Source organism: Arachis stenosperma, chromosome 1, assembly GCF_014773155.1.
Source record: "Arachis stenosperma cultivar V10309 chromosome 1, arast.V10309.gnm1.PFL2, whole genome shotgun sequence".
Lineage (NCBI taxonomy): Eukaryota > Viridiplantae > Streptophyta > Magnoliopsida > Fabales > Fabaceae > Arachis > Arachis stenosperma.
Window position 1 is genome coordinate 135,785,457 of NC_080377.1, and position 13,775 is coordinate 135,799,231.

A 13,775-nucleotide genomic window follows, 5' to 3' on the forward strand; every position below is an offset into this window, starting at 1 on the left:
AAAATTATCAAATAAATTTTTAAAAATTTATTTTATACTCTTTAATTTTTAGAAACCTATAAATATATGGAAAAACTTTTTAAAAGTTATTTGATAATTTTTTTTAAGAATGAATGTACAAATCTATTATAAATTTTTTCGAAAGTTTATCTTATTATTCTGTATAGTAACACATCTACTAAATTCTATATAATAGTGTAATTAAAAGAAGGTTTAATTATTCTATAATTTTTATAGTTTTATTAAATTTATAATTATATTTTTATATTTTTTTATTCAATTAAATTTTTATATTATTTTTAATCTTGTAATTAGATTTTTATTAATGTAAAAATGTTAGAATTAACATAATATTTTTTCGTAAATTAAAGATATCTACGATTAAAAATTTAATTAAATTTTTAATTATATATTTTTTGAAATAAATATTTTATTAATTTTAATATTTTTGATACAAAATTTAATTATAAAATTAAAAATAATATAAAAATTTAATAAAAAATTTAATTATAAATTTAATAAAATTTTAGATACTAATAAAATAATTAAATTTGAGGTGATTTGGTGCATAACTTAAACAAGGTATGGAATTTTGAAGTATTCTAAAACTCAGAAGAGCTTGATTATTTTATTCACTGATTAAAGTTATTGGAATTTTATAATTATTATTAAATCAAATTTAAAATGATATAAACTATAATATATAACTCATTTTGATAATTTGAAAAACTAGTAATAATTAATTAACAGATAATATAAATGATTTTACTTTTATGCTATATAAAATTTTATCGCCGTCACCCAACCCCTTAACAATGATTTTTAGTATTTATTTATTTTTAAGAGGAGCAATTTACATAAATAAAATAATTAAAAAATATTATAATCCAGTTTAACAGACTTATTGCAAATGGCATATTCTCTGATATTCGCTGATATAGATATTTGACCCGAATAGCAATAGTTAGAAATTGATAATAGCTAATAATAATTAATAAATGATAGATAAAATAAAGGAAAGACTTAGGGAGTACCCGTCTTTAGCTAAATCAGCATTAGTTCAAAATTTAGGGGCCTCGGTCATGTCGAAGGGGCTCTTGACTCTTGAGCCAGGCCCGTTCCCGTATAATTAGAAAAAAAAAAAAGGGAGATGGTACCGCGGTACACAAGGATCAAAAGGAAATGGCGATTAAACTTGATTACGCCACTTTTAAAAAGGAAAAAAAAAATATCGTTTTTGTTCTCAATATTTGAGGTAAGTCCTAAATTATTTTTAACGTTTCAATCGTCCTATTTAAATCTTTAACGTTTTAAAGTTGACTCAATATTGTCGTTAGAGATCCGTTAACAAAATTGACGGCGAGATAAAATTAAGACAATTTTAAAACTTAGGGAGTTAAATAGGACAATAAACATTTCATGATAACTAAAAATCTTTAAAAGTAAAATTATAAAAAGATAAATTTATTTAAAATAAAAGTAATGTAATTAAGTGTAATTTACTTATATGTAATTAAAAAAAAATTGAATACAATGTACAGTAAAAATTGATATTATTGAAAGATAAAATTAAATTAAAATTTATTTTTATGTATCGCTTTTTGTCCCCAACATTTTCATCCTATTTAAGTTCTTAACGTTTCAAAATCGTCTCAATTTTATCCTACCACCAATTCTATTAATGGATCCCCAACAACAAAACAGCATTAAATCAATTTTAAAATATTAGAGACTTAAATAAGACGATTGAAACCTTAAAAAGAACTTTATACTTACCCCAAACATTGAGACTTGTCTCACTGAAAATTGTATCCAGTTTGATTTCTCAATGAGAAATATAAAATTCATGTTAATAGTAAAAGTATGTGTATAAATAGGTATATTTTGTAATATATAAGACAAACAAATTTAATTTAAAAATATATAAATACATTTTTATTTTACATTTTCATTTTTTATTTTTATTTTTAATACTTTTTATTTTCTAAATTTTATAAAAAAATATTCTATTATTTATTTTTACCTTTTATTTTTATTTTTTACTTCACAAAAATTAAAAAATATAAAATATTAAAAATAAAAATAAAAAATAAAAACACAAATAAACCACGCACTAAAATTTTGTAATGAATACAATATTAGCATTCACCCATAATATAATTTCACCTCACACCCACACTCGCTGAGCTTCCCTCACCCATCTTCTTTGGGTAGCTGTTCTTTTCTCCTCTCTCTGTGACCGAAGTGCCTCTCTCTAATTTGATTTCCCTTTATCATTATGTTTTCCCATTATCACACTTTGCTTTAACCTAACCTTCTAGATTCTTCTTCTAAATCATTCTGTAACTGTCGCCGGCAACCGCTTCTTTCTCCTATTTCTTCACATCTATATATATATATATATTTATTTATCTTCTGCACACTCTCTCTCTCTAGAAACACAGACCCTAACTTAATTAATGGGACACAAGAAGCGAAATTCGGCTCCGCGGTCCAAACATTCGCCGGCGACTTCTCCGGCGGCGCAATTCGCCGTCGTCGGCGACGGTACCGCATCGCCGGAGAAACAAGACTCAGGCAATGTTCCCGATCACAACAACAACACCAATAACGGCGTTCAGAACCCTAACGGGATCGAGTTTCCTCCTCCGCCACCGCCGCCGCCTCCTCCGCCTCAATCCGATGGTCCTTCCTCCGATTACACCGCGATCAAGCTCGAGTGTGAGCGTGCCCTAACGGCGTTCCGGCGCGGGAACCACAACAGAGCACTGAAGCTCATGAAGGAGCTATGCGGGAAACAAGAGAACGCTGCTCACTCCGCATTTGCGCACCGCGTCCAGGGATTCGTCGCCTTTAAGGTCGCCGGAATCTTGAACGACCCTACCGCGAAGCAACGGCACGTGAAGAACGCCGTCGATTCGGCTCGCAAGGCCGTCGAGCTGTGCCCTAATTCGGTCGAGTACGCGCACTTCTACGCCAATTTGATGCTCGAGGTCGCGAACGACGGGAAGGATTATGAGGAGGTAGTGCAGGAGTGCGAGAGGGCGCTGGCGATAGAGAACCCTAGCGATCCAGGGAAGGAGAGCTTCCAGGATGAGAGTGATCAGAAGTTGTCGACTCCCGAGGCACGTGTTTCGCATGTGCAAAACGAGCTGCGGCAGCTGATTCAGAAGTCGAACATCGCTTCGCTGTCGAGCTGGGTGAAGAATCTGAGCAACGGCGAGGAGAGATTTCGGCTGATTCCGATTCGGAGGCCGACGGAGGACCCTATGGAGCTGAGACTGGTTCAGACTCGGAGGCCTAACGAGATCAAGAAAGTGACGAAGACGCCGGAAGAGAGGAGGAAGGAGATTGAAGTGAGAGTCGCCGCTGCGAGGCTGTTGCAGCAGAAGTCTGAGTCGCCCCAATCTCCGAACGAAGTAGATAAGGATGAGAGGGGGCTGGATTCATCTTCAGCGACTGGTCAGAGTAGGAGGAGGCATGTGAATTCGAAGAAGAATGGGTCTACTGCTGAGAGGAGGAAATGGGTGCAATCTTACTGGAGTTCGATGAGTGTGGAAATGAAGAAGGACTTGCTTAGGGTTAGGGTTTCTGATCTTAGGTCACACTTTGGATCTTCGAAGGATACTTTGCCTATTGATCTTTTGGCGGAGGCTGTGTCGTATGCTGAGGCCAATAAGACATGGAAATTCTGGGTTTGCTGCCATTGTGATGAGAAATTTAACGATGACGAGTCTCACAGCCAACATCTTGCGCAGGCGCACATGGGTATGCTCTCGCCGAATTTGCAGGGGCATCTGCCCCATAATGTTGACAGTGAGTGGATTGATATGATTCATAATTGTTCTTGGAAGCCTCTGGATTTTTCTGCTGCAGTTAAAATGCTTGAGAGTAGAATGAAATTCAAAGGTTCAACATTAGTTGAGGATTCGTACTTCGATCATCATACACAGGACTACTATGATTGTATTAACGATGCAACTGATCCTTACCATGAGAAAGAAGGTTTGGGATACAGTCTTCATAACTGTACAACAGAAAGCAATAACTATTGTAAAGCTGTTGCAAGTAATGTGAGAGAAGGCGTTGAAAACCAATTATCTATGTCGCATCCTTTCGCTGATAGTTGGCCAGTATCTGATGATTCTGAGCGCGCAAAACTTCTGGAGAAAATTCATGCAGTATTTGAGATGCTTATTAAGCACAAATATCTTGCTGCTAGTCACCTTAGCAAGGTTATACAATTTACTATGGGTGAGATTCAGGGTCTTGCTGCTGGTTCTCAATTTCTAAACCATGGTGTCGACCAAACGCCAATGTGCATATGCTTTCTGGGGGCTTCACAGCTTAAGAAAATTCTCCAATTTCTTCAAGAGCTATCTCATGCATGCGGATTGGGTAGATATGGTGATAAAGGTAATGGTCTCATGAATGAGTTTCATGATATCAATCAAGGTCCTGAGATCAAAGAGAATATTGTTCTCAATGGAGATGCATCATGCCTCCTTCTGGATGAGTGTTTACTGGTTACACAAGTCACTTTTGATGCTGCTCAGGGGACTGTATTGGATAATATGACTGCCCAAAGTTCTCATGATGGTATTTCAAGCGATAATGATGATTTTCTATCCTGGATATATTCAGGTTCAGCTATAGGGGATCAATTGACATCATGGATGCGAACCAAAGAAGATAATAAACACCAAGGTACAGAAATTATCAAGATGCTTGATAAGGAGTTTTATCAACTACAGACCCTATGTGAGAAGAAGTCTGACCGAATGAGTTATGAGGAAGCACTGCAGACAGTAGAGGATCTTTGTCTTGAAGAGGGTAAGAAGAGGGAAATTGTTGGTGACTTTGTCCAGCAAAGCTATGAGTCTGTCTTAAGAAAACGAAGAGAAGAGCTCATTGAAAGTGAGAATGATGTGATGAATGTCGGCAATAGGTTTGAGTTGGATGCCATATCAAATGTTTTGCAAGAAGCAGAATCAATGAATGTTAATCAATTTGGATATGAAGAAACTTATGCTGGTGTGACTGCTCAGTTATGTGACTTGGAATCTGGTGAAGAAGAAGAATGGAGAATGAAAGACTACTTGCATCAAATGGATGGTTGTATAGAAATTGCTATTCAGAAACTGAAAGAGCACTTGTCTATAGAGGTCAGCTTGTTGATTCTTATAACATGTCCACTAAAATGACAGCAAGTATGGACTTTTACCCTGATGTTCTAACTCATTTAGTTTCCTTTGCAGCTTAGCAAAATTGATGCTCGAATCATTAGAAATATTGCTGAGATGCAACAATTTGAACTCAAGCTTGGGCCTCTTTCCGCTTATGATTATCGGGCTATATTATTGCCTCTAGTGAAGTCATACCTAAGGGTTGGTATTTAAATTACTGTGTGTGATGTTTCCTCGTTTTTCATTTAGTCATATGTTCCTTTGCTTGATCTTTTAGGCACGTTTAGAAGAATTTGCCGAGAAGGATGCAGTAGAGAAGTCTGATGCTGCAAGGGAAGCATTCTTGGCTGAACTTGCACGTGATGCTAAGAAGGCTAAAGGGGGAAGTGAGAACACAAGAAATGTGGATAAGACCAAAGATAAGAAGAAGACTAAAGATCACAGAAAAACAAAAGATCTGAAGGTCCTTATCATGCATGGTGAAATTGCTCGGATATTGTGCAATGTTCTATGAAAACTGACTAAAAAATATCTATTTCTTGCAGGCTTCAAGTGGTCATGAGGAGCTATTGCTGCAAGCTAGCAGTCCTGAGTGAGTATATGTTTCTAAACCTTATTTTCACCAGTTATTTACAATAACAGAAATTATAGCTTGAATGCGAGACAATGTAACACTTCTTAATGATGTTTTTGTTGTGCTTTGGCTGCAGTTCCAATACTGTTGCACCTGATAGTTACTTTCAAGATCCTGAGCTTGTTTCCATGAATGATAATTACTTGGAACAACAGGAAGAGGAATATAGACGGAAAATAGAGCTAGAAGAGGAGGAAAAAAAGCTTGAGGAAACTTTAGAATTTCAGCGTAGGATAGAAAATGAAGCCAAACAAAAACACCTTGCCGAATTACAAAAGAAATCGTCCGGGATATGTTTAGAGGAAGTTGCGGACAAAATTCAGGATGCTCAGTTGAAGACAGTTGCTGATGGGCCAGATGTGCATGATCATGTAAAACTGCCTATACAGGTTGGGCGCTCTCTTTTTAAGTTCCTTCCACTGTAAGGGGACCATTTTCCCTAGTCATTGCCTTTTTTTTTGGTAGTTAAGAAAAGCTTAATTCTCATAAAAGAGAGAAGCAACAAAGTACAAAGATTGGAACAAGAAAATAAAATTGAATGTCACTAGTCATTAAGTTTCTATTACTGTGAAATGTACGACTTGAGGAATACCTTGTAAATTATAATTAAGCATTGTTCGTAATACACCTCTGAGCTCCTTTTTTTGTCCTTTTCTATTCCCAGGAGCAGTCAGCTGATGAGAATTGCTGTCCTAGTGAAGTGGATAGTGTGATAGTCACCACTAAAAATGGTTCTTTGGTGCCAAATAAATATTCAGTTGATTCAGCTGATCAAAAGATATTGCATCAGCCAACTGTTAAACAAGGTTGGTATTAATTTGACTAAAGCTCTCTTAAAAAGCAGTGGTTTCTCCTTTATATTTTATGAATATTAGAGGGTGTCAACATTTTCTTTACCTCCAGCAGGTATACCTAATGGAGTTGTTCCAGAGAATGGTCATCAGTTGCCTGATCGTCGTGCAGGGAAAAAGCATAAACGGCATAGGAATTCTTCCAAAATGGTTGATGGAAAATTGGAATCTGTCTCATTGGAAAAGAATATTGAGGATGCACATACTGACAGACATTCAAGAGAGCATGTTAAATTCCATAATGATCAAGATGCAAACAATGGTAGGTTTTATTTTTAATTTTTAACCTTGCCCACAAACTTCATCCCTGTAATGCTGATGCATATTAATTCTTATCTAGTTATGGCTTTTTGTCATATTTAATTTATTCATAATTTATTTACTTATTTGGCTTTTTCTTCATTATTTAGGCAAGTTTCCCTATTGGAATCTTTTTTATGACAGTTTGGATTATAATTGTTTTTTATTTCGTGTCTGGGAAATCAAGTGGGTAATGTGGCCACAAAGTTTTCATCTTAATTGATCTTGTTTGATACAAATAGTATGGTATAGTGATGTCAGTTATATCTTCTCTGACAACGCTTGTCGAGTTTATGATTTTTCTTAATTGCCTTTTTTTTTTCCGCCTAATAGTTGTTTTGGGTCAATATACTTCTGACTATTAAATTCAATTCAACATAAAATTTTATTATGTTTGAAAAATTTATTAGCATAGTATTGCTTATGTTTCTTTTCCTTCAGAATTGTCAATATGCGAAGCCAAAAATCTTCAGTTTGTGACCCTGTTTGCATCATTTCAAATTTTGTTTTTTTTGTTTTTAATATTTTATATTTAATTTAAGATATTTTTTACTCCACTTTCCAAAATATAGAAACCCGTTTGCTAATGGTTGGTTGTACCATCAGGGTGGGAAAGCAATGTATCAAAGGCGAAGAAAGATCTGCAAATAGAAGATGAGGAGGAGGAAAGATTCCAAGCTGATCTTAAAAAAGCTGTACGACAAAGCCTGGGTATATTTTCCCCCCTTTTTCAGTCATATTTAGTGAGGTTGCATTCATACTTGTTAACATATACCTTTTCTTCCAGGAATATAAGTGCCATATTGTGGACAGTTAATATCTGCCCTAGGTTCAGATTTAAGTAATAGGATATTGCCAGTATTTTATATGGAATGGACTTTTCATTGACTGCTTGCATAGTTATATTTACAACCATAGTAGATAACCATTTAGGTAACATTTAGGGTACCTATAATCTATAAGGTGCACAGATACAGAGGTACAAGTAGCCCTATCAACACTGCAAAATATCTTTAAACTATGGAATGATTATGGGATGTTGTTTCATGGGAATATACAAACTCCTAAACAAAGTATTATAAAGAGGAACCTCCATGGTTTTCTAAACCCCAAAGTTTTTGGCAAAAGTCCATAAAATATATTGGGTGACTTATATATCTAAAGAGTGCTTAAGATTCAAAGGGGATATAATTGCTGTTTGTATAATTTTGTAGCTAACCAAACACCTTTGTAAAATGTCTTTTACAAGGACTGCCTTGCATTTGGGTGGTATTGGCTCACTGGAAGTATGTGATGCACTGATACTTGGCTATGATGTATTTTCAGAATTTTAGGGCAGCCCTCTATAAAGCATCCCATGTTATGTAGTGTGAAAGGGTTGCACCTAAAAGGTATAGTGTAGGCAACCTAACCTAATCGAACCATCTATGGTTGATTCCACGGTTTGAATCCATGATCTTCAGGTCATCACATGGAAATAGTTCAACTGTTACTCCAAGGTTACCGTCGTTTTTAGAACTTCAAAACTAATTTCACAATTAATTTCAGCATTCAACAAAGAGGGCTTGTGCAATTTCAAAATCTAAAGCACCATTGTTCTTATGTGAGGGATGCGGGTGGAAATTCTCAAATCTCTGCCATTTGGGCTGGAAAGATGGCTTGCTTTCGTTTCAATTCAAATTCAAATTCAAATGCCAACTTTCTCAATGATTTATTTATTTTTGCTTTTGTGACATGAATGATTGATCCTACATCTTCACATCATCTGCCTGTTGATTGCATTTAGGACCTGGACTGCTCCCATTCACCGAGTGTTTCGAGATTTGTTGTCCGTTGTTGGGCTAAATGTTATACTGCTTGCTGATCACTTAGTGTTCACTTTCTTTTTCTTTCTAGTGCACAGAATTTTATAACTTTTTTATGTGTTCGCCTTATCTGTAGCTACTGAACGTCGTAGTATCCATATTTCTGTTTGGGTTGGATGCTAACTTGGCATAAATTATTAACCATGTCATGTCAGGGATGCGTATATTTCCTGTTTGTATTTAATAAGCTATAATGAACCTTATAGCTGCTTAAGAAACGCAATGTTTATTTCATCTCCCATCCTCTAATAATTACAGAAACCTTGATCACTTTCTAACCTCGTTAGAGATCATTCATTTCAGACACATATCAAGCACGTGGAAAACTGCCTATGGATTCTAGTTTAAGAATGTCTCAGAGATCTGCTTCACAAGTAGATTCATTGGGTTTTCCAACAGAGAAAGACTCAACTGAGGATGCAAATGGAACTACATTGCTTGGTACTGGGCTAAAGAATGAAGTTGGTGAATATAACTGTTTTCTCAATGTTATTATACAGGTAGATCTTTTGAAAGTCAGTTTTCCAATTTGTAATAATCTTGCTGGAATTTTATTTCATTGATTCATTGTTTTCTAAAGCCTTAAACAATTTCTCGCCTCTGCATGAACTCAGTCTTTATGGCATTTAAGACGCTTTCGGGAGGAATTTCTTGGCAGATCAAGATCAGAGCATGATCATGTTGGCAATCCTTGTGTCGTCTGTGCATTGTATGAGATCTTCACTGCTTTGGACCTTGCATCAAAGGACTCAAGGAGAGAAGCAGTAGCACCTACTTCCCTGCGAATAGCTCTAAGCAACCTATATCCAGATAGTAACTTCTTCCAGGAGGTAACTTCACTAACATAGAAAGAGGTAAAAGCTTTCTTTTGTGGACAATGTGATTGATATACCATTGTCTGACAGGCTCAGATGAACGATGCTTCTGAGGTACTTGCAGTGATATTTGACTGCCTTCATCGTGCATTTACCCGTGGTTCAAGTGTTTCTGACACCGAGTCAGTGGAAAGTAATTGCATGGGATCTTGGGATTGTGCAAATAATACTTGTATAGCACATTCACTTTTCGGAATGGACATTTTTGAGCAAATGAACTGCTATCACTGTGGTCTCGAGTCCAGACATTTGAAGTATACATCCTTCTTTCACAATATAAATGCCAACGCATTACGAACAATGAAGGTATCTCTAGGAAGGATTTTTTCTTTGAACATTTGACAATTTATAGATTTCTGATTAAATGCAGGCAGAAACATGAACAAACTATTATTCTTCTTGTGTAACTTATCCCTCTTCACTTTCTAGGTTATGTGTTTTGAAAGTTCCTTTGATGAGCTATTGAACCTTGTGGAGATGAACCATCAATTGGCTTGTGATCCAGAAGTTGGTGGTTGTGGCAAGCTTAACTACATCCATCACTTTCTTTCAACTCCACCTCATGTTTTTATGACAGGTGCCTCAATTGTGACATGTGGAATGATTTATCTTTTGGTTCCATATCTTTTGTATGATTTGTTGGGCTCTCTCTTACAATTTTGTTTTTTCAGTTCTTGGTTGGCAAAATACATGCGAGAGTGCTGATGATATAACAGCCACTGTGGCAGCCCTGAGCACTGCACTAGACATCAGTGTCCTATATCGAGGCTTAGATCCTAAAAGAACCCATAGCTTGGTATCAGTGGTATGTATTTTGAATGATAATATGCAAGGAATGTTTATGTTCTACATTTATTACCTTTTCTATGCAGCTGTAAGAGATTATTTTCACTTATGATGGAAGAAACAAATTTCCTAATTATAAACAGATTAATTTCTTTATGATTTAAAATTTGCGATCCAAACCTTGTCTTTCTGTACTATTGTAGTGTCTAATGTGTTCAAATTGAACCTCAGGTTTGCTACTATGGCCAACATTATCATTGCTTTGCTTACAGTCATGACCATGATCAATGGATTATGTATGATGACAAGACTGTCAAGGTGAGTTGAGTCTTTCTAAATGATCTGATATATCACGTTTTGTTGTTCTTGCTCAAACATCTGTCTCCCAATATCCAGATAATTGGTGGATGGGCAGATGTTCTTACAATGTGTGAAAAAGGGCATCTACAACCTCAGGTTCTTTTCTTTGAAGCTGTAAACTAGTTTTGTGGTGGAATTGATAACATCTTTTTGCTGGACTGAAGAATTGAGTTTGACATGGTTTGGCATCCAACTGGTGTCTGGTGTGGCCCCGTTCCACTCGTCAGCAGATGCATTTCTGCATAACGCACGAATGGTTAAAGCAAATAAAGTTGCAAGTTTCAGACATGTCAACAAGTTTTTGGTATACATCGGTTGGGATATATAGCATTTAAAATTTGTGAAATACTTCTCAGGTTCAATAGGAAACAAGTTCTGACAGGGAGAATGATGGCGAAAAACATTTTAGGATGACTTAGAAGAGCTCAGACAGTGGTGTTTGGTACCGAGTATTGGTCAAGACGGTTAATTTTGAAAACATCCTATTCATTTCTTGTATCCATACAATAAAGCATGTTTTGGTATTTGCTAGAACACCACAATATGTTGGGGTTGGCCATGATGATGTGGGAGGATACCTAAGCCCTTTGATGATGGAATAATTGCCCATTATTGTTGGGGAGGCATAGCATTTGTAATAGGGGAAATTGTTCTGCTGCCATGGAAGGATTATCCTTCTCTTCCTCTTCCCCCACCCAAAAAGAAAAGTGTTTGAAAAAAAAAATAAAAATAGAGAGGAAATGTATAGCTTACACTACAATTAGATTTGTCAAAGATGTCAGCTTGTTGCCACTGTGGCTGAAAAAGGAGTGTCCTTGACTGATCCTTATGGACAACTTTTCTCCCTTTAGTGATACCGTGATGGAACATGCTGGATGCCAGGGTATACATTCAGCAGTAAATTGAGGAGGTTCCATCCTCTGGATCCGCATGACTACTGTATTTTATTTCCATCTCTCTCTCTCTCTCTCTCTCTCTCTCTCTTCTTTGGGTTGGGGGAATCAGGATTTCCAGTGGTCGAGTATAGAATCCAATTATAGCTGCAGATGGCAACTATAGGTGAGCGAGCAAAAGGCTGAAAGGTTTTGACACAATTTTGTCCTGTACTTTTTTAGGATATACCATCGATTGGGATGGATTACTGTACTTCATTATTTTATATGCTAGTGCAATCTTGCACAATTTGGCATCTTAATTTTCTAATCTTTTTCCTGGCTCCTATCTTTCTGTTAAAAGGTTATTAACTTATAATTAAATTCGATTCTAGGTCTTTGTTTGAGTTTCATTTGGAATGTTGTAGTTTAATAATAATAGATAAGCCATTTTTTTGAGTTTATTTAGTTGCGGATGAAAGAGCCATGGAGTTTGATAGCGGAAAGTCCTAGCGCTCTGGGAATCGTCGGGAATCTTCACTTGCCAAAGTCAAAAGATGATGTGTAAGGTTGTGGAATAAACATGCACTATTACACCCGATATTAAATTTTCACCTAAATTTTCCCTTATGGAGGTCATTGTCTAATGATTCAAGTCTATTTTGAAGCCTTGGGCACGGTTAGTACGAAATTCCTTCTAAGAGTAAAGTTGGGTAAAAACTGAAAAGTAAAAATTGTAATAAAATTAACTAATTTTTTTGCAGAAAGTGTGTATTTAGTATATTTTTATTTTTCTATTGTGAAAAAGTATTCTTTATTAAAAAACACCAAGAAAATGACATAGGTTTCTATTTATTTCGAAAATAAAGTTTTTCATCAAATTTAGTTACAAAAACTTTTTTAACCTTTAAAAATGTAGGTTATATATACTAAATTAAAACAATCAGAGAAATCTGTCTCTTATTTACAAAAAAAATTTGTTATATTTTAATTTGATAAAAAAATATTTTTTTTATGATAAAAGATAAGATATTTATGTTTTTTTTTTTTTCTCAAAAGCACTGCATCCTATAGTATGACCTTTTGAAGTTTGTGCAATTTTTTTTAGCTTGTGGTATTTTCTAGTCTGGAAGGACAAACACTAATTTATTGTAGATCGAAATTTGCTGGCTACTAAATTCCTGCGTTTATACTAGGGGATTCGATTTTTAATACTTATTTACGTAGACGAATGAGCTAAATACTTAACCAATCTAAGTTGTTTGTTTGCATAAATTTTGCTGACTTTTGTCTCTTTTTGCCGTTAACAACAATTGAGTTCTCAATTTTTTGTTATAAAAATTTTAACACTATATTATGAAATCACTCTACCAAAAGGATTAAGCTACTTAAAATAAACACATGAATGAATTTAATTATGAAATTTAATATACAATTTAATATGTTTTTTTTTCTATATTTCTCTTTAGACCGTTGTGTCAAATTGTATCAATAATTTTGAAAAAAATAAAAAATTTTGGTATATCAACCGCTATATTAATTAAAGATCATACTAGAGTGAAGCATATTTTTTAACAAAGAATTAAAATTTTTCATAATAAAAAAATACAAAATAAAACATCATATATAATACATATTTATTTCAAAATCTAGTTATAATTTTCACACTTTGTCTAATTTTATACTTCACTAAAACATATTTCATTTATTAAGTGCAATTACGTATGAAATTAGAATGCATTACATAGTTTAGGACAAATTTTAGGCACTAAAAATCCAAAATGTTAATAGAGAAGTAATTAAATAAAAAAAAAAACTTGCAGTGCTCTCTAATTTTGGGACACATCTTCTGAAAAGATATCTAGGATTTTAGGATAGTGGGAAAGTTATGCAATGTCATTTTATATTTACTTAGTTCTTTTTTTTATTTCTAAAACCACGTATTCTTTCGCTTTATACCATAACAACAACAAAGAGCTCATAAATTCAGTAAAATAAAATACATAAATTCGGCTATAATTTTAATCTGTATATTTTAATTTTACC

The 13,775-nt window shown here is 34.7% G+C and overlaps 1 protein-coding gene across 4 annotated transcripts; it reads left to right on the plus strand.

The window, feature by feature from the left end:
* The first annotated feature begins 2,188 nt into the window (after positions 1-2,188).
* On the plus strand, positions 2,189-12,462 carry LOC130938244 (uncharacterized). Of its 4 annotated transcripts, none has more exons than XM_057867143.1 (15): positions 2,189-5,165; positions 5,259-5,387; positions 5,464-5,649; positions 5,732-5,778; positions 5,897-6,209; positions 6,491-6,626; positions 6,724-6,933; positions 7,578-7,682; positions 9,140-9,336; positions 9,451-9,666; positions 9,742-10,017; positions 10,141-10,288; positions 10,383-10,516; positions 10,729-10,815; positions 10,894-12,462. In XM_057867143.1, exons 1-15 carry the CDS (start codon positions 2,460-2,462, stop codon positions 10,978-10,980), a joined length of 4,977 nt encoding a protein of 1,658 aa, XP_057723126.1. In that variant the 5' UTR covers positions 2,189-2,459; the 3' UTR covers positions 10,981-12,462. The 4 variants fall into 4 exon arrangements, with proteins under 4 accessions (XP_057723126.1, XP_057723124.1, XP_057723127.1 ...); XM_057867141.1 differs by having other exon boundaries at positions 6,485-6,626; positions 10,894-12,461; XM_057867144.1 differs by having other exon boundaries at positions 6,727-6,933; positions 10,894-12,461.
* The last annotated feature ends 1,313 nt before the right edge of the window (positions 12,463-13,775 follow it).